This window comes from Juglans microcarpa x Juglans regia, chromosome 6S (genome assembly GCF_004785595.1).
Source record: "Juglans microcarpa x Juglans regia isolate MS1-56 chromosome 6S, Jm3101_v1.0, whole genome shotgun sequence".
Taxonomy (NCBI): Eukaryota; Viridiplantae; Streptophyta; class Magnoliopsida; order Fagales; family Juglandaceae; genus Juglans; species Juglans microcarpa x Juglans regia.
Genome location: NC_054605.1, coordinates 3324358 through 3351980, shown reverse-complemented (window position 1 = coordinate 3351980; position 27623 = coordinate 3324358). Strand labels below are relative to the sequence as shown.

The following is a 27623-nucleotide window of genomic DNA, read 5'->3' as shown; positions in this document are numbered from 1 at the left end:
TTGCATTCCTAATGTAAATTTTGCCTTAAACTCAAATATCAACTAAGAAAAATTAAAACCAAACACAACTATGAGAAATACCATAGGACCGAAACTATCAAAGGTCATTTCTTTTTTACTTTTGTTGCAGTTTTATCCAACTCCAAAACTCATGATCAAACCAAAATGTTACAACAAAGATCCTCATATCCTAAGTTTAAAAGCATGCTTAAAACATCCAAACAAAATTATACTTCACATAATTACAAAACTCTTTAGTAAAATGGTCCAAACTTTTTAACTAAAATACAACTCTTGAATCTCAAAGTTTGACCCATTTCAAAACATTTCCAAGAACTCCAAATATACAAACTTTCCTCTAACATGTTCATCACAAAAATCCTAAGAACATACATGCTTTGAATCAACACCTAAAAGTCACTAAAAAAATCACAAAATAGAACATGAAGCACTCAGCTCCTACACTTTGCCAAAACATAATTTCTTTTCCAACTAGCTTTGATCAAGCACTTGATCCAAGGCATTCTATGGTGATGTCTTCAAGCCAAAATATCACATGGTTTAAGAATGTGTCCTAAAGTAGGTCCAAGCGTTAAACTTAAAATCACATGGCAAAAATAATTCAAGATATGGATCTAACTAAAAACATCAAACTTTTGACCCAATCGTATAATCTCTTGCATAAAAATTCATATCTTTGAAACCAAAGCCAAAAATCTTCAAAATAACATCCTAACATATATATAAAAGGCTTAGGGTCATCAAATAAAAATATCAAACCCATTGGAGTAAGATTAGACCACAAAAGACTCAAACTCTCTTAAAATAGAAACTATTTTTCCTCATCCAACTTCTAAGTTTCTAGTCTAAGAAATTGTTTCATCAAAACCTTTGACCACACAACTAATCTCCAACAAACATTCATATAAACATGTTGACAATACTCGATAAAAATTTCGGACTAAGATTTTGACTCACTCAAAAATGAGTAGCACAAAGGTTATCCTAACTGCAGGAAGATATCGCGTAATAATTAGGAATAAATTCCTAGATCGTCTCCTCTGTGAAAGTTACTTAAAATCAAACTCGTTTAAAATGGTGAAAATATTCACAAAGAGAAAATAACAATGATGGAATGTGCAATGGATGGAAGGGTGCAACAAGAATGAAAAGGGCACTAATCATGGACTAGATTCATATTTTTAGATTTTTGAGTGTCGAAACGAAATGACAAAGACTAATAAATTGAAATTAACAATCAAGGAATCAACTAAATTGAACAATCTTAATTAAGCTGAAAATTAAACAATAAAACTGAAATTAATTAAGTCCTAATTAAGCTTTAATCGATCTAATATGCAATGGAACTAATAGATTAATAAAACTAATCTAAGAATTAAACTAGATTAAAAAGTAATTGATAAAATACGATCTGAAAATTGAAAAGCCCCAAAATCAAGATTATAGGGTTCATCCTTGTATTCAAATCACAAATTCTCAAAATTAATCCATAGCAATTGTAATCATTGTTAAATGAAAGCTTAAAAGAGCGAGAAAAATAAATAATACGAAATAAATAAACAACAAATAAAATGCCCAAAAATCCAAGCCAAACTATAAACTAAAATTAAATAAATAGTAGGGAGTGAAAAGAGCAAGCCAAATGAATGGAGATGAAGGTAGTAGGCAATGTAGGAGGCGGCTGGAGCGGCAATTGGACCCTGGAAGAGTTCTTCAAATGTGCGGCATTGCTCTCCAAAAAGTCCCCAATTTCGTGCTAATGATATGCTTAAATAGGGTAGGAAAGAAGCCCTAATGTCTTCATATTACCGCACACAAAATCGCTTAAATTTTTGGACTCAATTTGGCAGCCACGTATGTGTTTCAGGAGTGCGAATTTGGAAATCCTTATTAGAGACAACTTTGTAGCCCTATAAGATAGCTCTCCAACACATTAAGAATCGTATCAATCTGATATTTGAGCGTATATGATTAAAATACTAAAGTGTGTCCATTCTATAAACTTGACTTTTCTCAAGCTTTTCATTTCTTGACCTTTTGGTACCCTGACTTTTCTCAAACTTTTCATTTCTTGACTTATAAAATCAATAGAAATTAGAAATTAAAAAAAAAAAGAATAATAGAATCTCAAAAATATATTGTGCATGTGAATGAACATTATCCAATTAAATCACAAGTTATAAAATTAAGCATAAATCATGCTATTAACCAATTTAAATCACAACTCGGATTTATTCATCTTAACTATTTTTCAATCTAAAATCAATAATAATGTAATGAAATAAATAAAATATATTGGTTCTAAATGTATAAAATATGCAATAACTCAGCTCAATCACAATCCCCAACTCGCTTTTTGCTAATCCTTGAGCAAAATAGTGAAAATTAATTGAGATGAATATTGCATAAAGATCGAAATCTAAATAGAAACAATCAAACAAAATTCTGAATTCTCACAAAAGTGACACATTACTACTCAACCCCCAGGGACTATATCCACCAAGACTATCTCAACAATCTTTCACATAGAATTGAGGCAAATGTCTCAGAACTCAAATGTGTGTGGAGCTAAACTGGTTGTGTGTTCCTCATTACTAGCCATGATTTGTCATAGGATTTTTCAAATTTAAGATTAATCATTGCTGATTCTAACTACCTCAAAGCCCAAGGGACTAGCAGTTTTCACGCCAGCTCTATTTTTAAAGGTTGAACACTCAACCACCAAAGTCTTGGGTAACTATTTCTAGCCCTTTACTTAGGAAAGCTCACTAAGTCGTCTTTATTCCTTTTTTTTTCTAATCTTTTCAAATCTCTTTTTTTCCTTTTCATTTTCTTCTTCTTCTTTTTTCTTTTTTTTTTATTTATTTATTTTTTTGAAGCATGGCTCGATAGTCCTGCAGTTTACTTCTCCTTTGTTAAATTAGTGAATAGTAAATAAGGAACACTACAAGCGTAAGCATGTACAAAATTTTCTTCAAAATTTGCCCTTCGTTCTACAAAAATCTTATCAAGTCTCATCTCAATAAGTATAGCATCCCGGTGTTTCAAGCTACACATCAACAAAATATGATGCATCAAAAATCATGCTCTATGCTTAAGCTTGAAAATAAATCTTTACAAAATGATTCCGCTCAACTACTCCACCAAGATGCTCAGATTTCACAAAATACCAGAAATGGATTGTGTGTCAATCATATATGTATCAATGCACATCATATTAATTTTTTTTTTTTAAATCTGTGCACACACGCTACCCCCAACTAGTGAGAGACATGGTCCTCAATGAATCGAACGAAAGAAAACAAAGTGCACAGAAATAAGAAAGCAAAACAAACAAAACAAATCAACATGAAATATAAAATCAGAGCAAAACAACAAATAAAAACAAAAAAAATGAAAGTAAAGAAAACTATAAAGAGGGAAAAAATCAAAACACTTCCCTGGAATCTTGCACAAGCAAGATCTCTTCATGTGGATCAAAGACCTTCAGAAACAACTTTAGACGTTGTCCATTGATAGTGAAGCAATTGCCATTCTTTGGATTGACAATGTCTACCGCGCCGTGAGGATGAACCTTCTTTACAATGTACGGCCCCTTCCATCGAGATTTCGGCATTGTAGGAAAAAGATACAGTCTTGAATTGTAGAGGAGCACTTTTTGATCAGGAATAAGATGTTTGTCATGGATCTTCTTGTCATGCAAGACCTTCATTCGCTCCTTTGCCAAGCGGGAATTGTCGTAGGCCTCTCTCTTTATTTCATCAAGCTCTGAAATCACATCAACATCGTGCACCTCTGACTCGTCACAATCATCACGTATCTTGCAAGTATTGAACACATTCATTTCCAATGTCATATTCCCGAATGTGAGTTTCAGTACTCCATTTCGACAATTTATCAGTGCATTGGAGGTAGCAAGGAATGGGCGGCCAAGAATGACATGCGCCTGGTAAATAGTAGTGGCTGGCTGCTACATATCAAGAACTACAAAATCCACTGGGTAGTAAAATTTGTCCACCTGGACCAGCACATTCTCAACAATACCTCTCGGCACCTTGACTGATCTGTCAGTTAATTGTAACTTGATGAAGGTCTTTTTCAGCTCACCTAATCCCAACTGCTCATACACTGAGAACGGTAGTAAGTTCACACTACTCCCCAAATCAAATAGAGCTCTCACAATTCGTGACTCACCAATCATAATGCAAATGTGGGAAGAGCTGGGATCTCCGAACTTCTGAGGAGTCTCACTCAATATCAATGCACTAACTTGCTCCATTAGGAATGCTTTCTTCTTTACATTCAGCTTCCTCTTCAATGTACACAAATCCTTCAAAAATTTTGCATATGAAGGAACTTGTTGTATGGCATCCAAGAGTGGAATATTAATATTTACTTGCTTGATGATCCCCTGAATCTCAGTGTGGTATTTATTCTTTTGGCTAGCTGTCAATCTCTGAGGACAGGGAACCACAGGTTGGTACCCCTACTAGTTTCAGCATCTGCACTCACAGGCTTCTTCAGCTCTGGTCTCACTACCTCTGGTTCTTTTTCAGCTTCATTAGTCTCTGTTACATTTTCAGGTGTAGGAGCAACTACCTGTGTGTCCATAGTCATCTCTGGTTGGGGAACTTCCTTTCCACTTCTCAAAGTAAGAACGGCCTTTGCTATCTCAAAAACCTCCCCTGAGACATTATGCACTTGCTGTTGTTGTTGCCGGTATACTTGAGGATTAGGCTGAGGCTATACTGGGAATTTCCCTTTCTCTAGAGTACTCAATGTCGTGCTCATCTTATTGATAGTGCCCCGCAAGTCATTTATGGCCTGAGTGTTTTGATTGTTTATGGTGGCCTAAATCTGCATGAATTGCTTAAGTGTATTGGCTATCTGTGCCATAGTGTCATCTAGAGACTTTTTTTTGCAGATGATAGAGGCTGAGAACTCTGTGCAACTACATGAGGCTAAAATCCTGGAGGTGCTACAAAAGGATAGCTTTGAGAACTCTGATATGGCTGATACTGGTACTGAGGAGCAGCCTGATGAAATGGCTGCTGAGAAGGTAGTGGAGACCGGCCAAGCTGATCATTCCTCCATGAGAAATTTGGGTGATTCCTCCACCCCGGATTATATATATTGGAGAAAGGCTGATTTTGTGTTCTGTTAACCCAGTTTGCTGATTGCATCTGCTCAGAGCCACTCTCCTGAAATACTCACATAATCGAGCAATCTTGGGTCTTGTGGTTCGAATCAGCGCATATAGAGCATGCCTCTACTATTTTCATAGCCTTCACTTTTTCCATCTCCATAACCTCTAATCTTCTAGTCAATCTAGCTATTCGGGCTTGAATGCCAGTGTCCTCCTTAAGCTCATATTTACCCCACCAGCAATAGCCCTCAGTGGCTATGCTATCAATGAAACTCGATCAGTGTGAGTATTCCATTGTTGTGCGCTCTCAGCAAGATAGTCAAAAAATGGCAATGCTTCATCAGGTTTCTTGCTAAAGAATTCTCCATTGCACATAGTCTAAACAAACTGCTTGCATTGTGGAGTGAGACCAGTGTGAAAATAATTCACCAACCACCAGGATTCAAAACCGTGATGTGGACAGATGTTCTCCAAATCCTTAAACCTTTCCCAGTTGGCTTGGAAAGTCTCCTCAGATTTCTGATTAAACTGGCTAATCTGCTCTTGTAAATACTGAGTTCTCTGAAAAGGAAAAAAATTTTGTAAGAACTCACACTGCATATCAGACCAACTAGAGATAGAATTAGGCCTCAAAGAATTAAACCAAATTTTCGCTTTATCCTTTAAAGAGAAAGGAAATAAACGAAGTCTAATAAATTCGTCAGTAGTGGCTCTATTGATAAAAGTAGTATAGGCCACTCAAAATTTGTCAAGTGAGGTATCACTGACATCATGTCATACTTAATGGAAAAATTAGGTGCATCATCAGGTAAAATAATGCATGATGGTGTAATGGTGCGGGTGGGCTGCAAATAATCCCTAAAAGTGCGTGGTGCAGGTGCAGCCATGGTTTGTTCAATTTCAATGTCCTCGTCTGTAGAAAAAACATAAGAGCTATCTGTCTCTGAGCTGTGTATACTACTCTCAGTGCTCGATGTAACTCTAACCAACCTATTTGAATTGTCTCTCACCCATGACATTAAACATCAGTCCAAATAGCATAAGTAAGGTTCAAGTGACTAAGTAGTAGGTGACAAGTAAAATGTGTAATCAGAGATTAGATAGTGAAAAAAACATTTGAGATAAAAAATAAAAAATAACGAGTCTAAATTTACGTCAAGCAACAATTCTCCGGCAATGGCGCCAAAAACATGACTCGCTCAAAAATGAGTAGTACAAAGGCTATCCCAAGGCAGGAGGATGTCGCGTAATAATTAAGAATAAATTCCTAAATCATCTCATCAGGAAAAATTACTTAAAATTAAACTTGTTTAAAATGGTGAAAATATTCACAAAGAAAAAATAAAAATGATGGTATGTGCAATTGATGGAAGAGTGCAACAAGAATGAAAATGGCACTAGTCATGAACTAGATTCATATTTTTAGATTTTTTAGTGTCGAAACAAAATGTAAAAGACTAATAAATTGAAATTAACAATCAAGGAATCAACTAAACTGAACAATCTTAATTAAGCTGAAAATTAAACAATAAAATTGAAATTAATTAAGTCCTAATTAAGCTTTGATCAATCTAATATGCAATGGAACTAATAGATTAATAAAACTAATCTAAGAATTAAACTAGATTAGAAAGTAATGGACAAAATACGAACGGAAAATTGAAAAGCCCCAAAATCAAGATTATAGGGTTCATCCTTGTATTCAAATCACAAATTCTTAAAATTAATCCATAGCAATTGTAATCATTGTTAAATGAAAGCTTAAAAGAGCGAGAAAAATAAATAACAAAGTAAATAAACAGCAAATAAAATACCCAAAAGTCTAAACCAAATATTTCAAAAATACATCACAAACTTTAAACTAAAATTAAATAAATATAGAGAGTGAAAAGAGCAAGCCAAATGAATGGTGGTAGTAGGCAATGGAGGAGGCGACTGGAGTGGTAATTGGACCCTGGAAGAGTTCTTCAAATGTGCAGCGTTGCTATCCAAAAAGTCCCCAATTTCGTGCTAATGATATGTTTAAATAGGGTAGGAAAGAAACCCTAATGTCTTCATATTCCCACACACAAAATCGCTTAAATTTTAGGACTCAACTAGGCAGCCACGTACCCTTTTTTTTTTTTTTTGATAAAAGAACTGAACTCATTAATTATAATTGTCACTTACATCAACTCAAGATGAATCGAGAGATAAAGTTACAGCATTTCTTTGGAGACAATAGAAAAAATACATGATGGACAAGTTTCAAGATCATAGGAATCCTTTGTGCATTCCAGCACATTTTTTGCTAGAAGATGTGCTGCCAAATTAGCATCTCGATATGCATGTGCCACTGACCATAAAGCATAGGAGTTAAGTATCTCTCGTGCATCTTCCACAAGGCAGCCACCTAAACTCCAGTTCTTGGTGTAGTTTTTCAGTAAATCCACCACTTGCTTTGAGTTCCCCTCCAGACAGAACTGAGTTGGTCCAACCTCTTTACAGAAAATGCTGCTAGAAGCAGACCATGGGCTTCAGCATCAAATGGGATTCCTTTTAGATTTTTGTTTACACGTAAACTTCCAATAACTAGTCCATAATAATCTCTAATGAGCACTCCAAGTCCAATCCTCCCTTCCTTTGAGTTGAAAGTCATATCCCAGTTAACCTTAAAAGATCCCACCTCAAGTTTTGACCACCTTGGAACCCCTGCAGGTGTTGTGGGCTTAACTTCCATATCCTCTGTGAGAGCTTCCTTGTATGATACAAGCTCTGCCTTGGCCTGTTGTTAGAGAGCCGTTGGGTGTTGGAATTATTTTCCATGGAAAGTGTTATTCCTTCTAGACCACAGGCCCCTCATAGTAACTGCCACCTCCTCAAGCTCCTCTAGACTGAGAATCTCAACGAGTCTTGACCAGATTTCAAAGATCGGGTCACTTTGAAAGGAAAGCTTTTGCACTTTCCTCATGCCCCAACCCCACACATCTTTGGCAGCAATGCATCCCCATAGAACATGTCCAGAGGTTTCTGGCTCCTGCTTACACACTGTGCATGAGCTATATTAAACCACTTTCTTTCTCCTCAGATTTGCTAGTGTTGGGAGGGCCTCGTTGCATGCTCTCCATAAAAACATCTTGGTAGCAGGAGATACCCTTAGCTTCCAAATGGGTTCCCAAGCTTGTTTTTCCTTAGCTTTGCCTGAGGTCTCCCCTTCTAGCTCACATTCCAACTCTTTGCTAAGATGATATCCACTATTAACTGTGTAGATCCCATTTACTGTAAACTGCCAGACAAGCTTATCCTCTCTCCCCCTAGGCTAATTGGAATGGTTGTAATGTCATCTACTTCCTACTGAGAGAAAAGCTCTTGAAGTATAGGTTTATTCCACTGCTTCAAATTGGGGTCTATCAGGTCACACACATTCTCACACCAGCAATCCACTTCTCGAGTGGATTGGATTTTATAAGGGGGGGAAAGGGTATCCATTTTCAGTCCAAATCTTCACTTGTTGGCCATTCCCTACCCTCCATATGAGGCCTTCTTTTAACAGCCTTAAACCTGCATGGATGCTTCTCCAAGCAAATGATGGACCTGTCCCCAATCGAGCATCTAGAATCCCCACTGAATTGAAGTACTTTTGCTTGAGAATCCTGCCCACCAGAAAATTTGGATTTTGTAAAATCCTCCAACCTTGCTTAGATAGTAAGGCTAAGTTAAAACTCCTCAGATCTCGAAAACCAAGTCCTCCCAACTCTTTGTTGTAGCTTAGTTGTTTCCAATTGACCCATTGGATCTTGGAAGTATCTTCATTGAATTCCCACCAAAATTTTCTTAGTAGTTGATTTAACTTGCTGGTTATGGAAGCTGGTAGCATAAACATACCCATAACATAGGTAGGTATGGTTTGAAGGATAGCTTTTAGTAGGACTTCTTTCCCAGCTGCAGAGAGGAACTTATTTTTCCAGTTTGTAACTATACTCCAGGCCCTATCAATGAGAGAATGGAATGAAGCCACATTTACTCTGCCCATCAAAGCAGGAAGTCCCAAATACCTTTCAAACGTGCTAAAAGATATAACACCTACTAGCTCCAAGATTTGTTGTTGAACTCCCTGTCCGGTATTTTTACTGAAGAAAATGGATGACTTATCTTTGTTCAAAACCTGTCCCAAGGCCTTCTCATAAATGCCTATATTGAGAACAAATCTGAGTTCCTCAGCTTTAGCTTGACAGAAAAGCAAACTGTCATCTACGAAGAAAAGATGATTCACTGATATGGGACCTTTTCCAATAGGGACTAGAGTCAACACTTCACTGACTTCAGCTTGGTTTAGAAGGGCAGTGAGGGCTTTTGCACACAATATGAAGAGGTAAGGGGACAAAGGGTCCCCTTGCCTAAGTCCTCTTGAAGGCAAAAATGATTCTTGAGGCTTCCCATTCACAAGAATTGAGTAAGAAACCGAATTGAGGCGGGTCTGGACTAAATTAATCCAATGAAGAGGGAATCCCATCTTGGTCATGATGGCTTCAACAAATTTCCATTCCACCCTATCGTATGCCATGCTTATGTCTAACTTGAGAGCCATAAAACCTCTTTTGCCCTTCATTCTTAATGTCATGGAATGTATGATCTCGTATGCTACCAGAGTATTGTCCAAAATAAGTCTTCCAGGTACAAAAGCACTTTGATTAAGAGATATAAGCTTGGGTAGTATGACCTCCAGTCTGTTTGCAATAGTTTTAGAAACTATTTTGTACACAATATTACACAGGCTAATTGGCCTATAATCAGATACTCTCTTGGGATTTTTTATTTTGGGTATGAGGGAAATGAAGGTATCATTAACCTCATTTAGTGAGCCACCTTGGTTCAGGACTTTGAGAGCAAAATTACAGACTTGATCACCCACCACCTCCCAATGTTTTTGGTAAAACTAAGCTGGGAAACCATCCGGACCAGGGGAGCCTAATGGAGTCATCTTAAAAATAGTATCTGTTATGTTTTCTCTAGTGGAAGGGGTCATTAGCCAAGCCTTCATCTCCAAATCCAATTTGGTATCTAGAGCATGCAAACAGGTCTCAAAATTAGAAGGGTCGTAGAAGCAAAAAGTGAAGAGAAATAACCTGTGAATACCCTTCCAATTTCTGCCTGTTCAGTTACAGCTCTTCCATGTGAGGCCTCAACACTTTTAATGGAATTGGTCGTTCTTCTTTGACTTGCCTGCATATGAAAATAGTGAGTGTTCCTATCTCCAAGCTTGAGCCAATGTTAGTTTGCCCTTTGGCGCCACTTTAAGTCATTTTCTGTTATCGAGGACACCACATTCTCCTGTATCCTTTTCATGGTAACAACATGATAGCCTGAACCAGTTTCTTGGAGGTGACCAATTCTTTGTAGTCCCTGTGTGATGGCCCTTTCCTCCAGCTGTTTTGATTTCTGCTTCCAAGCCAACAAGTCTTGTTGGCAAGCTCCCAATTGTCTCCTCACAAAGCTGGCCTCACAGCCTATTCCATTGCCTTTTTTCCATGCCTCACTTATGACCATTTGGCACTCTTCTTTTAGTTCCCAAGCCATCTCATATCGAAAGCACCTTCTTCTTTTCCTTCTCTCATGCCTTGTATTACATGTATCAATGATAAGAGATGAGTGGTCAGATTTAATAGTAGCCAGAGCAGTACACGAGCCATGAGTGAAAAGGTCAGTCCATTCCTTATTCTCGAGGGCTCTATCTAATTTTTCTTTAGTGAACTCCCTTCCAAACCTGTTGTTAGACCATGTAAAGCATAGTCCCTATGAGTGAATATCATTTAGACCACAAAATTCTACTACTTGCCTAAAATCCTCAATTTTTTTGTAAGGTCTGCTTGCCCCTCCCATTTTCTCCTTTTGGTGAAGGATCTCGTTGAAATCTCCAGCACAAAGCCAGGCCATGGGGCTGACAAGTTTTAGCATCTACAAAAGTTGCCAACTACTGCTCCTCTTACCAGTTTCTGGATGGCCATAAAAACATGTGAATTGCCAACTTGGTCCACTTTCCTCTTCCTGGACTAGTGCACTTATGTGCCATCTCGTATAATTTATTATTTTGACGTTCCATTTTTCTTTCCATAAAAGAGTTATACCACCACTTAGTCCCACACCTTCAACTGCAAAACAACCCTCCATCTTCAAACTTCTCCTGATCTCTTCCATCCTCTTGTTTCTACTTTTAGTTTCCACTAGGAAAACCAAAAAGGGACACTTTTCCTTCGATAAGTTTCTAAGGACACTAACTGTCTGAGGGTTCCCAAGCCCTCGGTAGTTCCACACCAAGATACTCATTGAGTATGGCAGGGCTAGAGACCAGCCTCTGCCTTAACAAGAGAGTTTTCCTTTGTATCATCCTACTCCTTTAGCTTCTTTGAAACTGAATTAACATGTGCCTTCCTTCTTTTGCAGCCCCTCTAGTAATTAAATTTGACTGAACTATTGGAAATATCAGCCAGTGGAGTAGCACCTTTGCCTTCCTCATGGATGAGCCTTTCACGTGCCTTCCTCTTCCACCTTAGAACTGTTTTCCCCAAGTCCACCCTACCCAATATCACGTGATCTCCTGTGCTATTTAAGCTGTCTTCCATCAACCTCTTTCCAAAGCTATGTGGACTATAGGTATCATGACTCCCAGTAGGTGCCACCTCACAGCTCTTTAAGGCTTCCCTATTTTTGGGATCATATTCGGGAAACCAATATCCTTCTCTATACTCATGTGCCATTCTTGGTATGTCAGACCCAAGTTCCATGGTCAAACAGGTCCCATGTGTGTCCTTTGCATCAGTACCCCACGATGTCAACACCCTCATGCACGAGCGTTGACTCCATGGCTTCTGAGCAAGGGTCACCTCTCTAAACTTGTGGAAGGTTCCCAAGAAAGCCACCCTATGTAGCACCTTTTCCCACCGTTTCTTCTGTTGGTGGGTGAGATTGGACCCCTTGAAATCTTTTTTCCTCATTTTCCGCTAGGTACATGTCATGTTTCCCTGCTAAGACGTCCACTTTGTTAACCTGGCTAGTGTACTTTGAATCCTTACTATCAGACCTATCTCCTTCTCCATGTTGAATACCATTGCAGTGGCTGCCACCCCCGCCACCACCGTATCTACGACTGTCAAAGATGTTTGTGTTCCTGGGTTGCCCTCGAAGCCAGGGACCAAACTGGAAGTGGGCCTGTTCATCGCCTTGTTGGTCTGTTCTCAGCCTTGTACAGTTTTTCCCTTTATGATAAAGCACTCCACAGTTGAAACAAAAACTCTGCAATCTTTCATATTTTAAAGAAATCCAGTGTTGTTTATCACCCAGCATCAGCCGTTTCCCTCTCAACAGAGATTTGTGGAGGTCCACCGCTACCCTCACTCTGAGGCATCTCCCCCAAGCACGTCCATCTGCCTCAGCTTCTACCCTAATTACGTGCCCAATGGATGCTACAAATTGCTTCTTGAAATCTTCAGTCATAGTTGCCAACGGAAGGTTGTGCAACTGCAGCCACAGGGTTCTGTAATGCATGGATAGATATTGATTCGTCCACTTCCATCATGGTCAAAAGGTGTCTATCGAAGAACCATGGACGTCCACTTAAGACTCTCTCTTTATCAGCCAATTTTTGGAACTCAATCAGGAAACATTGTTCTCCCAACTCTTTGAAAATAACCCACCCTTCCAACCTCAAAGTTGGGACATAGTGACCCAAAATCCCTTACTGTTAACACCTTTCTCAGTTAGAGCCTTTCCCACAATACAGTTTTTGCCTCGAGCATCTTCTTCTGTGTAGTTTTCTGGATTGACATGGAAAAAAGCATTTTCTTCCTTAGAGAGATGGAGCCTTTCTCGTTGTGTTGCTAGGTCTTCTGCCTCCATTGCAAGCCTAAGAACCAAAGACTAAGCTCACAGAAAGTGAGACATTAACCTTTGAGGAACACCCAAGCCACTAGAACCTCACTCTTTTCTCCCAGAGAAAAGGAAGGCACTCTCGCACTGGAACCTCTTTGGTTGTAATAAACTATACACGAATACCATGTATGTGCTTCAAGAGTTCGAATTTGAAAATCCTTATTAGAGACAACTTTGTAGTCCTTTAAGATAGATTTCCAACGCATCAAGAATTGTATCAATCCAATATTTGAGCCGAAAGTTATGATTAAAATACTAAAGTATATCCATTCTGTAAACTTGACTTTTCTCAAGCTTTTCATTTCTGGACCTATAAAAACAATAGAAATTAGAAATAAAATAAATAAATAAAAAAAAAAGAATAATAGAATCTCAAAAATATATTGTACATGTGAATGAACATTATCCAATTAAATCACAAGTTATAAAATTAAGCATAAATCATGCTATTAACCAATTTAAATCATAACTCGGATTTATTCATCTTAACCTTTTTTTCATCTAAAAACAATAATAATGCAATGAAATAAATAAAATATATTAGTTCTAAATATATAAAATATGCAATAACTCAGCTTAATCAGATTTATCCATTAGTTTGGTCAAAAATTCAAAATTTCAACACACTATCCAGATTATGGCCCAGAATGACATTTTCAAGGTTAAAATAACTTGTTGTCAATCAAGTGAACATTAAATCAAACAAACAAGATCCCCACGAAAACTAAACTCAAAGATGAACAACTTTCATGAAGGAGTCTTGTGACAAGATATTTACAAAGGTTCCAAACATGATATGCAAAAAGACTTTTGAATTTGCCAGAGAGAGCTTCTAAGGATTTCTTTCCAAGAGTGGGGTAAAAAGTGGTGAAGTGAGAGAAGTGGTGACCTGTACGCCTCAAGTACTTCTGAAAATGGAGGTATGGCCTTATATGACATCTTGAGGTATATTGATTAGGTCACAAAAATGTGCAAATAGTGAGTGGTTTTCAGCCAAGGAAACTTCCAAGATAAGGGTGGTGGTGAGGTGGCCTTTGGCCTTCACATTATGCACGAATTTGGGGCTATTAGGAGTAGTGGATGGCCTACCATGAGTGAGTGAAAACTTCCTTAAAAACTTTGCAAAAGTGGCCAAATTTTGTGGACCTTAAACAAGAGGGCTTCATTCGGGATTTAAAGAGGATTTTGTTAGGGTCTGAGATGCTATCAAGACCAAATCTAATTTTTCTAGGCCCAATCGAATTTTAAAGGTTTAAAAGGTTGGATAATGATGTCATAACATGAATTTTAGGAATCAATAGCATGTGCAAATGATTTAATCAAGTGATTAAACACAATGCTAGAAATTGGATCGAATAGGGTTTGGAGCAATGTTTTGAATACCGTACCGGATGGCGTACCGGTCAAGGCACTAGAACAAAATATTTCGATACCGGTACCGTTTCGTGTACCGTTTCGGGATAGTTGATATATGAATAAATTATATATAAAAATATATATAACAATTATATTCTAAAATAATAGTTTATATATGAATAAATTATATATAAATAAATACATATATATAAATTATAAATAGTCTAGTCTAAATTGGGGGTCAAAAAATGAACTTGTAGTTTGAAAAAATGGAAAAAAAAATGAAGGCCGAAATATCGGTCGGTATAGGTCGAAATTTAGGCCGGTACAGGCCGAAATTTAGGCCAAAACGGCCGGTACCAGCCGGTATGGCTGGTATTTAAGCCGGTACGAAGTACATGAAGTATCTGTACCGGCCCAGTGGCCGGTACGGCAAATATCGGCCATACCGGCCAGTATGAAACAATTTTTAAAACTTTGGTTTGGAGGCTAACTTTATGGCTCAGGGAAACTTGTAACACCCCACTCCTTCCTTCTCACGTACGCTCCTTCTTTCTGACGTAAGCAAATTTCTAGGACGGAAATTATGTAACAGTCCACCCTTTCTCTTTAGCGACTGCGAGGCTCGTTATGAGTGCCAAACCCTGATGACGTGTTTTCAAAGATACTATGTGATTTCTAAAGTACACCCAGTGTTTTAAAAGCACTAGAAATATTTATACATAGTATTTTCAGTGTTATTGAACTAAACTTGATTTTAAATAAGACAATTATAATATTTTTGAAGAGCTCCAAAAATTTTATAATTGTCGAAAATCATTTTAATATCATTTATTAAAATAATTCCAGTTATTTAAAATATTATGTCACTTAAAATTATTTAAAACTCTAATTAAGTTGAATGATTTCATTCTTTAAAGATATTAAATAAGACTTCATCATTTTATTAATGATGAATGAATATTATTCTATAAACTAAAGTTTAGTTTAAATAATATTCTACCTTAATTCCCCTTAGTGCTTTAATTAAGTTAATGTTTATGCATTTTTAAATCAGTATTTTAAAGCCCACCATTAGATCGTTTTGAAGATCTCAAGATGAAGGGACTAGATTAAATACCCAGACCCTATCTCTTTCTCCCTCACTTTTCCCTCCCCTCTCTCTCTCCTCCCTCTCCCCCCAGCATACGTCGCAAGCCACCCTCTCCTTCTCGCCCGATTCTTCCTCCTCTAGCCCAACGTCGTCGTGCGTAGCCTAGTCTCACCTCCACCACCACCAATCTCCTCTTACGCCGATGAGCTCCCACTGGCAAACCCAACTCCCACCTCACAGCCACTCCCTCCCATGCATGCACACAGCCTCTCACGCACGGTTTCACCATGCGCAACGCCTAACGCCGCTGTACGCGGCTACCCAAGCCATTGCACCTCCACCACCTCACATCGACGACTACCCCTTATGGACCCAACCACCACAAAACCCCCCTCTCCCTCTCCGTCGCACTCACACAACTAATCCATAAATGGGTTTCACACGGCTTCAAGGCCACCGACAGCCCTAGCGCCACCGTGCACCGGTTCTAGCCCCATCGAACACCACCACGAGCTCCCCCTTCCCTTCCCCTTCCTCCTCCCCTTGACCCGAGGCCCATAGCCTCCCTCACACACACGGGCGTTTTCCCTCTCATGCACAGGTTTATCACCCTTGCGTCGCCGTGCGCTGCTACCCAGGCCGCCGCACCACCACCGGAGCTTCCTCTAGCCACCATTAGCCTACCCCGACCACTCGTAGCCTCGATCTACCCCTCCCGCATGCTTGCTCTCTCACACTCTCCCACGGCTCCTCTCCACTTCATGGCCTAGATCCGCCATCATAGAACACCGTGGCGCCACCCCAGCGCCACCACAAGTTCCACTGCACCTCCCTCAACTCCTCCATGGCCAGTCATAACCAGCCAAGCCTCCCTCTGAATTTCCATGTCGAGACCCACGACCGTAGCTCCTCCACGAGCCGCCGTGTCTCCAACGTGTGCCACCTTGGCACCACCATGAGACCACCACTCTAGAACCACAACCCGACCCTCCTACACTTAGACCTGCACCTCTAGCCACCTCCAATGGCCAAGACAGCCACTGTACGTGGGTTAGCTGCCACGTACGTCCGTGACGATCAGCGAACAACGCATGGGTTATCCCGTCGATGGTACAACCCTCTATCTCTCGTTATTTATGTTAGATGTTAATTAGCTGATTAGGTTGTGGACTGTACTATTAGTATTGTGGAGTTCGTTGTATTGTGATGTGCTGTGTAATGAAGTGTTGGGCATTTTGTGTAGTGAAGTGTTGGGCTTAGTTGGGAAGTGTGCTGTGAAGTGTTGTGGACTGTGTTGTGTAGTGTGGTTGTGAAATATGTGTTGTAATGGTGGTGTGACACCCCACACGGTGTGTTGCTGCACCTCTTGGAGTACACTCCACAATGATGATTGTATGGTTAATGGACGTAGAGCGTGATGCGTAGTGTCAGGAACTATGGAACAGTGTCTCGAAGTAGTTATGATGTGGCCTGTAGTCTGAGGTGACGGGTGTCACCTTGTAGTTGACTTATGGCTGGGAGTGTGGGTGAAGTAGCAAAACAAGTGTAAGAGTGCGCAGCGGAAGCATGACTGGGGAATGTCACGAAGTGACATGGTTACCAGCAATTGTGCTTATGATAGGTGAGGAGTTAGTATAGGAATGGCACAGCAAGATCGTGACGAGATGTCACGATGTGATAGGAGTACGTGAGAAACCGTACTCGTGATGAGTTTGGAGTTGGCGTAGAAATGGCATAGAAATGGCATAGAAGGATGTCAGGTGATGTGACATGGTCACGGTGTAGCTTAAGGGTAATCTCGAGCTATATGACGTGACGTAAGTCGTGGTTGTGAACGAAGTCTTGTCATGTTAAGTGTTGGGATGAACTGTCAAAAAGGAATGGTAGCATGAAGAGTCATGCTAGCCGGATTAAGAGAAGGTTGGTATCGGAGTATGGTGCTTGTTTACACAAGCAGGTGATCAACGTGTTATACTTTAGTCTTATGTGATAAAGGGGTAAGGTACGTGTGTAATCTAGTTAGACACACGTGTCAGACGGATTCATCATATGTAATGGATAATCTGTCCTAAACATAGTTACATGGTACTTAAGCCTCAGAGTTAGCTTAGAGCCGTGTGACGTGTATGGATGTGAATGAGGATTTAGTGTGAGCTAAGGTGCATGAAGATAGTGACGGGTGTATTGTCTAGGATTCAGATGCGTGATTCCATCGGTCGGAATCATGCGTCGGAATGTGGTTAGTAAGAAGAGTAAGACAAAGGTCTTAGTGTCTTAATCCATGGGTTCACCTTAGGGGATGAGCACTCGAAGTAGAACGTCGAGTTTGAAAGAGGTAGTGACCGTGAACAAACCCTAAAGGTTTTAGCAAAGTAAAGGGCACGTAAGAATACAGGATAGAAGGAGATTGTTCCAAGTGAAGTGTAGCTCTACTTACAGTTTAAGTTACTTATGCATTAGATAGAGAATGACGCCAAGGTTATGTGTATGCATGTAGGTTGCCATTTAACACGCACATGAATGGACTGCATGATATGAAAGTAGCATGGAGTCCAGGTAAGTATTACGTTCATACTCTTTTAGAGTTTTCTAAAATACAAGAAATGAAATGAAACGTTTTTTCCTTACGAAACGATACGAAAGATGTTTTACGAAAAACATGCTAAGTATAAGTGTTCAAAGGTATACGTATGTATAGCCCCTCCTTGGCAGCCCCTTTATACGCACCCAAAAGTATTAACTATACGCATGTGAATGGATAACTATACGCAGTATCTACTGTATCTATTTTCTAAGAAAAGAAAAGAAAATAAATGGATACTACGTATGTATTTTCTAAGAAAAGAAAAGAAATGTCGAGGCTTGTGCCGCAAGCTTTAACTGATGTTTTAAATGACGCGAAAAAAGTATGTTGTTTTAAAATGTCCCTACGAATTGATGCTTTTATGGATGCCATGAACTGACGTTTTACGGATGCCATGAAAGATGATATTTAAGCTGATGCTTTTAAATGACGTTTTTCCATGAACAAATTGTTAAACGAAAGATAGAGCTGAAAGGAACTGAAAGAAATGGCTGAAAGGACTGAACTGAATGAAAGAACTGAACGTTTAATGTATAAAAATACGTAACGGCCATATGAATGAATGGAAAGGGTACTAATGAATGGGCAGATTGTAATGCCAGGTAAGTAGTACTGGTAGTGCACCCAGTGTTGCCCCCTGACTGAAAAGGAATTTCCCAACCCGTGGCCACAGGCGGAGTCCGGGTCCAAAGGAAGACTGCTAACCCCAACACACGGGGTGTAACAGTGTGTACCGGCCAATGAAAGTGATAAGAAATAATGTATAAATGTATGAATGCATCGCATTCTTTAAGAAATGAAGGCACTGACGGGAGAAACGTTTTACGAAAAGAAAACCCTTTTTTAAAGAAAACCCCGTCTAGTGATGTTTTCAAATGAAAGCACGCATGCATGTACGTATAGTAGGTATGGTATGATGAATACATGAATGAAAACCTATGTATGCCCCTCCCCCACAGGGACTCATTTTAGTTTTTATGCATGCCCCTCCCCCACAGGGACTAAATGAGCAGCACGCGTCAGGACGGATACGGCCCAAGAGGAAGAGCACGAAAGTCTAAGCATGAGCGTTTAAATGTATGAGAGGCCTTTTTATTGTTAAAATTAATGTTTTCCGCTATAAACCTATTTTATTTTCAAAGCATATTTATTTTATAACGTAGAGTCTTGCACCTTGGGTAAGGAAGTAAAAAATTTTAAATTGAACGGTAATTCCCGTCGTCCTTTCTAAAATCATTTTATAAAAAGTTCCACTATAAGGACAGGTGTTACAAAACCGTTTAGGGTTTCGGTTTCAACCAAACTTTTAGAGTTTCAATTAGATTCCAACCATTTAAGGTTCCACTATAGTTGAAACCCTATTTGGTTTGACACAATTTGGATGTTGGATAGAATAGGCTTTTGCTTAGGTGGTATGATCTTACACATTGATTTCTTTCACAATCCATCTCATGGTTCCTCTTGGTGCCAAGTAACCAATACTATTTATCAAGTGTGGTTAAGATCTTTTCAAGTGTCTAAATAAAACTTCTCTAACCTAATTTGGACATTCCACACTGTGATTCTGAAAACACTGTACTATGTACTATTATTGAGATTACTATTCACTCCGAGAAAGTGAAAAATAAACATTGCATTGAAAAATCATAAATATACATACTACATTAACTGTGCAATTCGTTTATCAAAATTCAACCCCGAAGTGCTTCCAAATAAGTAAATTGTGTTTACGAACAAGTGTTTCGTCTGAAAATTGAAAATGGGACTATCAAGTCATAGAATTCTAAATATTCATCTGAGTCCAATGGCATAGACCATATCGCATATGGACACTTCTAACTATCTCAAATAAATAAAATAGCGCTTCTGGCACCATAGTAAGTGGTAATACTGACAAACTAAAATCTACGTGATTGGTCAATTCGTGAATACTTACGGAGTTTTCATGAGGTTCCTAAAACCTATAGAAATTTCACCATTGAATTTTTAGCAGGTTGTTACATATTCTGACAGATTAAAACCTACACGATTGCTCGATTTGTGAGACATTTCCAGAGTTTTCACAATGTTCCTAAAGCCTAAATAAATTCATCCACTGAATTTCTGACAGGCTGTTACAGCAGTCCTATAGTATGCAAGCTTCGGATACTCATTTTAAAAAAGTAGGTAAATACGAAATTTACATGAAAAATAATTTTTTTAATGATAAAATCCACTATTTTTTAAAGAAAGTGTACCAAAGTTGCAAACTCAAACTATATCCAATATTAATGTTTTTTTTAGGGACATGATACTCTCACTACTGGTTTTTATCATTGAAACTTTTTATTTTATTTTTAATTTTTATTTTACTTAATGGTTAAAAAAGTATTTTTTAATAATTTTGTGATATTTTTATTTTTTTAAATATTTAAAAGTGTTAAAATATATATATAAAAAATTAATAAATAAAAATAATATCAATTATATCTAAAAATAGCTTCCAATGAGAGATGAGGGCTGTGGATATACCACCGTCTATTTTTTTAATATAGGGAGACAAGAGTCCTATACTAAATCGAGAATGCACGATCCATAAGAAAATTTTGAATTTGATCTTTACTTTCACTGACGTGACATGCGTAAACTGTGTGGCCTGGGCGTCGGGGCCCGTAATAAGAAGATTTATTACCGAGTAAAAGGTTGTGCCTGGGGCAGGCCGGGGGAGCGCAACTTGGCCCCAACTTCGGTGATGTCAAAGTGAGTGCGAGGGCCATCCGACACGTTTACTGTCGCAACTTGCCAAATGGATGAAGCAAGGGTCCCCACAAATCAAATCTGACACGAGCTCTTCCCGAACTGAAATTACACACTTGTGAGCCCATTCGATGCCCGTAAGCTTCCTTAGTAGGTGCAACAGACACTTGGCTTCCCGGAGGGACCCGCACCCAATCAGAGACCACATCCCAGGTTGTCCAATGTGCATGTTGTCCAGTTGGCAGTAGGGTTGATATTATTTATTAGATTAATCATAAAAAAAATTATTTTTATCAATCATTATTCACCATCTCATACCTCACATTCTATAAAAAATATTTTTATATCTTATAAAAGATTAAAAATATATTTACATCCTATAAAAAGACTATAGATATAAGATATATAATGTGAATATTTATTGATTTATAACAAAATTCTAATCATAATTAGGATTTGGTCTACTAAAAATTTAGATAAAGTTGGAAGGAAATGTCTTTTCTTTTTTATGAAAATCAGGAAATGTCTTTTCATTAGTTGCATGAGTTCATAAATAATGTATCTATCAAAGTCTTTTAAATTATATGTTGCAACACATTGGTTATGTTTAGTTGTTGAATTGAGTTGAACTCTTTATAAATAGTAGTGAGTTGAGATAGTAGAGAGTTTTGTGAGATCCACCTAAGATGAATTTAGATGTATTTGAATGCTAAAAAATATTATGGATCCCATGTATAAAGATATATTGAGTTGAAAAAATTATGAGTCCTACGTATAAAGAAGTTTTGAGTTGAGATGAATTTCAAGATTTGAGAGTTGGATGTTTGGATGTTAGACTCAATTTAAAATTAGACTGCACTGAGTTGATATTAGTTTCGTGTAAGTTCCAGATAGGGCCTCCTTAGTCTTTAAATAAAAGAAGGAAGACACTATAGGCAATCAGGAGGGGGAACCGCTGCCCTCGTGGAAAATGAAATGGGGCGTTTTGGCCCATTTTTTCTTCCCTCATCTTCAACAAGCTTCGTTTTCACTCCAACCCCCATTCCTCTCCAATATCATCTTGGACTTCAACTTTAGGAAAAAAAAAAAAAAATACACAACCAGACGGAGACAAAAAACAAAAGAACGGAAGATGAAAAACATAGTTGAATATCTGTCTGTCATCGTTGTCATGGGTAGGATCGACGAGCCCTTGGACATATTCAATAACCCCCTTCCTCTTGTGGTCAACGGCCAAAGTGGGGTGAATACTGGACACTATCTCGTAGCTAACTCTCTCTGTAACGTCCAAAGACTCTGCAACAATGGACTTTGGATCAGGGTTCGACGTCGACAACGGCAGTGAAGCGGCAGAAAGGTGATCTGCCACCAAGACTTGAACTTCACCCATGAAGAAAAAGTTGTACGCTGCTATTACAAAGTACAATGCAACCTCGCCAATCAAGAATTCAGAGAAACCTAGAAAGAAACAAAAAAGAAGAGACAGAGATTTCACACTGCTAGCATGGGGTTGGTTAAAAAGGAAAAAATATAGTTGAGATAATTGTAAATCAAATCCATAATATCAAAAAGGAGTGAATCCAAATTCTCAAAAGAAAACCTTTTTTCTCTTGCAGAATGGAAAACCTCCTTTTTTCTATTGCAAAATGGAAAACCTCCCAAACCCTCTCTCTCCCTACCCATGAAGAAAACCTTCTATGAACTTTATTATGTTTCAGTCAATTTTTTTTTTTTTAATATATCTCGGTCGATTCTCCAGTGGTTTTCCACCCCTAGTTGCCTGTAGCAGAACTGATAAAAGAATTAAGTTTGAACCTCTCATCTCTATATGAAAAAAATAAGAATAATACTACTTTCATCAAGAGTGAATATCGAGGAAAGCCACTATTTATATTTTTTCACTTAATGAATAAAGAAGTATTTTTTAATAAGTTTTTTATTTTTTTTAAATATTTTAATGTGCTTAAAAAACGTTTAGAAAAAAAATTATGGTATGCGTAGAAGTTTTTATGGTCTTCCTCGGTGAATGTAGCATTATTTAAATAATAATAATAATAATAATAATAAATGAAAATAATAATAGTAGATTAAAATCTTACTAAGTCCAAACTAAATAATAGTAAATTTTATTTCATTTCCAACTTTGCATTTGAAACAGATATCACCACCAATACTTTTACTGTTCCACTTCCCCATAACCCGTGCACCCTGGACTGGATTGGGCAACACAGCCAGGAGTGATCTGGCAATAACCTTTCCTTATCTTCGGTTCTCAGTCTTGTCGAATAACCCTCAATATGCTGTGAAAATTACTCTCAATGAGCGTCTCACAGGAGGCAGAGTTGGAGAGAGATGCACAGCTAGTTACAGGTGTGGGAGGTGGTGCTTCCTGTTATGCTGCGACTTGCCCACGCACTGTGTATAGCTATTCAGTAACCGTAAACGATGTGAACTCTCTCTCTGCATTCCTTTCCACTGGTCAACACGTGGACAATTTGCAACTGCGTTGTCGATTTTCATCTGCCAAACAACGAGCTGTAGAAACTTTATTTGTTTTTCTTCTCATCAAGTACTTATTCCCAATTCAGGTCGCCTCTGCTTGTCTCTGTGACCCAGATATGAGTTTCTTGTGTTAATTGGAGTTCTTGGTCTGCTTTTCCTGCTACAATCAGCGACGACCGTGTAAGCTCATCTTTGGTTCTAACTCCACGTTCCATTTACTTTTTATACTGGGTGCGTGGGCGTGCTGATTATTTTTGTTCAATAAGTTTGAGCTTTTTAGTGTAATGGTGTTGCTGTACAGATTTTTAGCTTCTTGTGCCAAATTTATGCCTTCAATAACTCTCTGTTCTTTTATTCTTGGTTACAGAAGAATAACTCGCCACTCTGTTGTTTGAGTCTTCAAATGGGAGAGGCAAACCAGGGAAAGGCTCTGCAAACCAAACTTTCCAAGCTAGACGATGAAAACCCAAGAAACCTTTTGCTGAGATTCTCACCGGAGAAACCGAAGCAAACCCAATTATTACCCAATTCTGAACCACAACTAGACCTCAGTCTCAGACTCTCTTTGGGCGGAGGTTACAGTGAACTCTTCAAGGAAAAGCCTATAACCCGGTCATCTTCGGTCGATGGAATAATAACGGAGAAGGTAAATGCCCGCGAATCCGACTCGACCTTGCCGGGAATCTTTCTTTCTTTGCAGAGATCTTGCTCGCTTCCTGTGGATAATGTGCAAGGGCAGATTAAGCTCAAGGACATGCAAACAAAGAGGAGAACGGAGGCCCAGAAGAGGCTGGTTGAGAAGCAGAGAAGAGGCAGGGCAGCCACAGAGGAAGCAAAGCCTTCAGCTGAGGCGACGGTGCCACCACCGACACCTACGTCTGAAGTTGCTGCTTGGGCAGTGGCTTCTGCGTCGAGGAGCCCTGCACTTTGTCGGGCCATTATAAAGATCAAAACGGAGGGATTTGTGTCTGGGCACCGAAAACTTGAGGGTATGTTCCTTTTAGTTTTATTTTCCTTTATTCTTATAAAAAAATTTAACAAGAAAATTCCTTTAACAAAAACATACATTTTAAGCAGAAATGATTGTGATATTTCTTTATTTTTTAGTTGCTCTGTTAGCATAGTTAGTTTAAACTTCATTGATTTCAGATACTTGTGTGGCTATGATCATGGTACGATAATAGCAGCATATGCTTTTGTTGAAGAAATGCATGATAAAGTTCTTATAGAAAGGGGAAATGAGGAACAGGTAATTAATATAGGTTTTTACTACCTACCTGTAGTTGGAACGATGCTTTTTTCCTGAAAAAAAAAAAAAAAAAAAAGTAGGAAAAAAGTGCAGAAAGTTGAAAATATGGAACAAGAATAGCATGGCATCCACATGGTAAGATGGATCTAGGTTTTTCACTCTGTTGACAGCATACAGTCCAAACTGATAATATTATAATTCATACCTAATCCAGAATCAATGCACATAAAAAAAAGAACATAGGAAAGAACCTAGATCCGACAATCTATGGACAAACAAAGAAAAGCAAATATAATTATTTTATCCTCATAGAAATCCACAATGCCACTCAGAGATCTGAACCATATGAACAAAAGTAAGTAGTTTATCTTTCTAAAGCCCCCAATAAGGAACTTCACCTGAATAAAGTGCAGAGTTTTTAATCGTTATCCATATAATGCAGCAGCGCCTTTCTAATTATGGGTCATTCACATTTTAAACAGAAATTAAGACATAAAGATATGCTGTAGGTATTATCATTTCTGTGCGAGTGTACGTCCTTGAAAGTATATCTCTTCAAGCATAACATTAGGGAGTGTATGTGTTGCATTCTACCAAGTGTGATGGGAAGCAGAATTTTATCTGTATGTATGTTAGGTATTATTTCCAATACTTCGGTGTTCTGCATCTTTTGTAGTTTCTTCCCAGACGTTTAAAAGAAAGATATATTGCTTACCATTATGATTGATTTGAGCTAACATAAGAAATGGTCTGGTCATTTGAGAACTATCTTTGTAGGGGAAGAAAATCGTGGTGGTAAATTCCTAACATTATTTTCGGTAAAGCATAATTCCTGGATTAATTGCAGGCACTCTTTTTTTTTTAACAATTTTTTTTTTATATACATGGGGGAGGGGGGGATTCGATCCTTAGTTCTCTTAGTGAGAAACCAAGGTATTGCCAATTGATCCAAAGGATCTTGGCTGATTAATTGCAGGTACTCGTAATGCCTCATGTTAGACTGAAATTAGACATTAAGTGTTGCATATCAACTGTAATACGGTAGTCAGATTTTCCTACTAAAGCAATGGGGCAGAAAATAAAAGAGGTTCCACATTCTTAAAAGAAAAGGGGCAAATCTCCCTACCACCCTCTCCATGCATAATTAACAATCTTCATTTATTTTCTTAATAACTTTCATGATTGAAAAACAAAAAAAAAAAAAAAAAACCAAAGGCAGATAGAGTACGTTAACTTCAGAAGCAACAAAGCAATCCCTAGATGGTTTGAAAATTTTCTGTAATAGCTTGAGATGCTCATAAAAAACTGAATTAATCGCTAAGAAATAAATATTTTGTCATTCTCACTTATATATGTGCTCCTCTCATAGACTTTTCCATATAGTGGGATATTTTAATGCTGTAAATAGTTTTTTTTTTTTTTTTCCAAAACTAGAAAATTCAAACAATATTCCATCCACTAATCTTAATAAACAAAAAAGATTTGGATCCAAAATATGACATAAATTTAGCTGATAAAAAGAAGTAACTGCATAACTCTCAGTCACCTGCTCAATCTGGCATCTACACAACCTCAGAGCTCATATATTGCTGGGGTACATGAAAACCCTAACTCTAGCCCCCATGGATTTCGGTGGAAGATTCGACTTGAACTTAGCACGAACAATACCACTGTTACCATGAGGCCTTGTCACCTTACCCCAAATGCAGCGGTAGTGAGTTCCATTCTTCTTCACCTTGGCCTTGTAGATATAAGCCATGCGCTTACCAGCGTGCCATGCCTCCTCCTTGGTGTTCACCCCCTCATCCTGGATGAGGGAAGTGTTCGGGTATTGGTTTGACTTGGACCTCTTGTAGCTGAGAATTGTTCCTTTGACATAAAGCCTGACTCACTCTCCTTGGCGTCCCTTCATCATTTCCCTTCGCTTTGGAGGCGCTCACTTCAGAAAGCAGAATCCGGAGGGGCCCAGTAATTAGAAGAACCTATAACCCTGTAGTGTTAAACCATCCTATAACCCTGTAAATAGTTCTTATATGTAGTGGTAAACCATCCTAGCAAGAATTTTCAGTATTCAATAATCTTAAGATATCTGCAGTTTTAGCCTTGCTGAGATTCTGTCTTTTGCCGAACTGTATCTCATTCTTTGACATTTTCTTTTCTTCTGTAACATTTTTAATTTGAATTGCATAAATTCCAAGATGGAGATGTGGCTGCAGCAAATGGTGCTCATAGTTCTCACTCATTGCCTAATCCAATGGACACTAACCCTGTGGTCATTCCTGGAGCAACAGCAAATGGAAAATCAGTCGAACTTTCTAAGCCTAAGCTGGAGAATCCAACCAAGAAGGTTAGACTTTCTAAAGGCTGCTATCAGGACAATGGGATGGATGTGATGAGACAGATGCCTAGCGTGACTACAACTGGAGATGGCCCCAATGGTAAGAAAATTGAAGGGTTTTTATGTAAGTACACAAGAGGTCAAGTGAGTATAGTATGTGTTTGCCATGGTAGCTTTCTCTCTCCAGCTGAATTTGTCAAGCATGCCGGTGGGAAGGATGTCAAAAACCCAATGAAGCACATCAATGTTTTCCCTTGCTTCTAGTCCTTTTAGGTAGTTTACTGGTGGTGGCTTTGGTCACCCCTTCTGAAATGATAGCAAATGAACAACCTGAACCTAGTAAGAAGCTTTTCTGTTTTACTTATCTTTATCTTTTGCCCTCAAATGTTCGGTTAAAATTGAAAACTTCTAAGTTACCATGTCAATTTGAAGCTTCTTAGTTTTCTTTCATCTGATAAAGCTTTTTATTAAGGTTATAGGTTAACAAGGCATTATGTTTAAATGATGTATCATGCCGTCCCATATAATACTTTAATCCATGTATTTATGGGCGTAAATGTCTGATCATGCTGAAGCAGACCATCTTGAACTGAAAAGCAAAATAAGTATGTAAAGGAGGTGATCATGCAGATTTCTAGATCTTGTACCACTTGGTCAGAAAAAGAATGGTCTAATCAATCTTTGTTCCCATGG

General features: G+C 38.3%; 1 protein-coding gene and 1 pseudogene across 2 annotated transcripts; one reads left to right on the top strand and one right to left on the bottom strand.

Moving 5' to 3' along the window:
* The first annotated feature begins 23048 nt into the window (after positions 1-23048).
* LOC121237855 (ninja-family protein AFP3-like) lies at positions 23049-27380 on the top strand. 2 transcript variants are annotated; one of them, XM_041134757.1, is made up of 3 exons: positions 23049-23523; positions 23711-24332; positions 26791-27380. In XM_041134757.1, exons 2-3 carry the CDS (start codon positions 23747-23749, stop codon positions 27192-27194), a joined length of 990 nt encoding a protein of 329 aa, XP_040990691.1. In that variant the 5' UTR covers positions 23049-23523; positions 23711-23746; the 3' UTR covers positions 27195-27380. The 2 variants fall into 2 exon arrangements, with proteins under 2 accessions (XP_040990691.1, XP_040990692.1); XM_041134758.1 differs by having other exon boundaries at positions 23089-23574.
* LOC121237856 lies at positions 26031-26507 on the bottom strand (annotated as a pseudogene).
* Positions 27381-27623: the final 243 nt, after the last annotated feature.

Excerpts from the sequence above, each read along its gene's own strand:
- LOC121237855 (XM_041134757.1), top strand. The coding sequence starts at position 23,747 with ATGGGAGAGGCAAACCAGGGAAAGGCTCTGCAAACCAAACTTTCCAAG. Across the intron at positions 24,333-26,790 it reads TGGGCACCGAAAACTTGAGG|ATGGAGATGTGGCTGCAGCA; the intron begins GTATGTTCCTTT and ends ATAAATTCCAAG.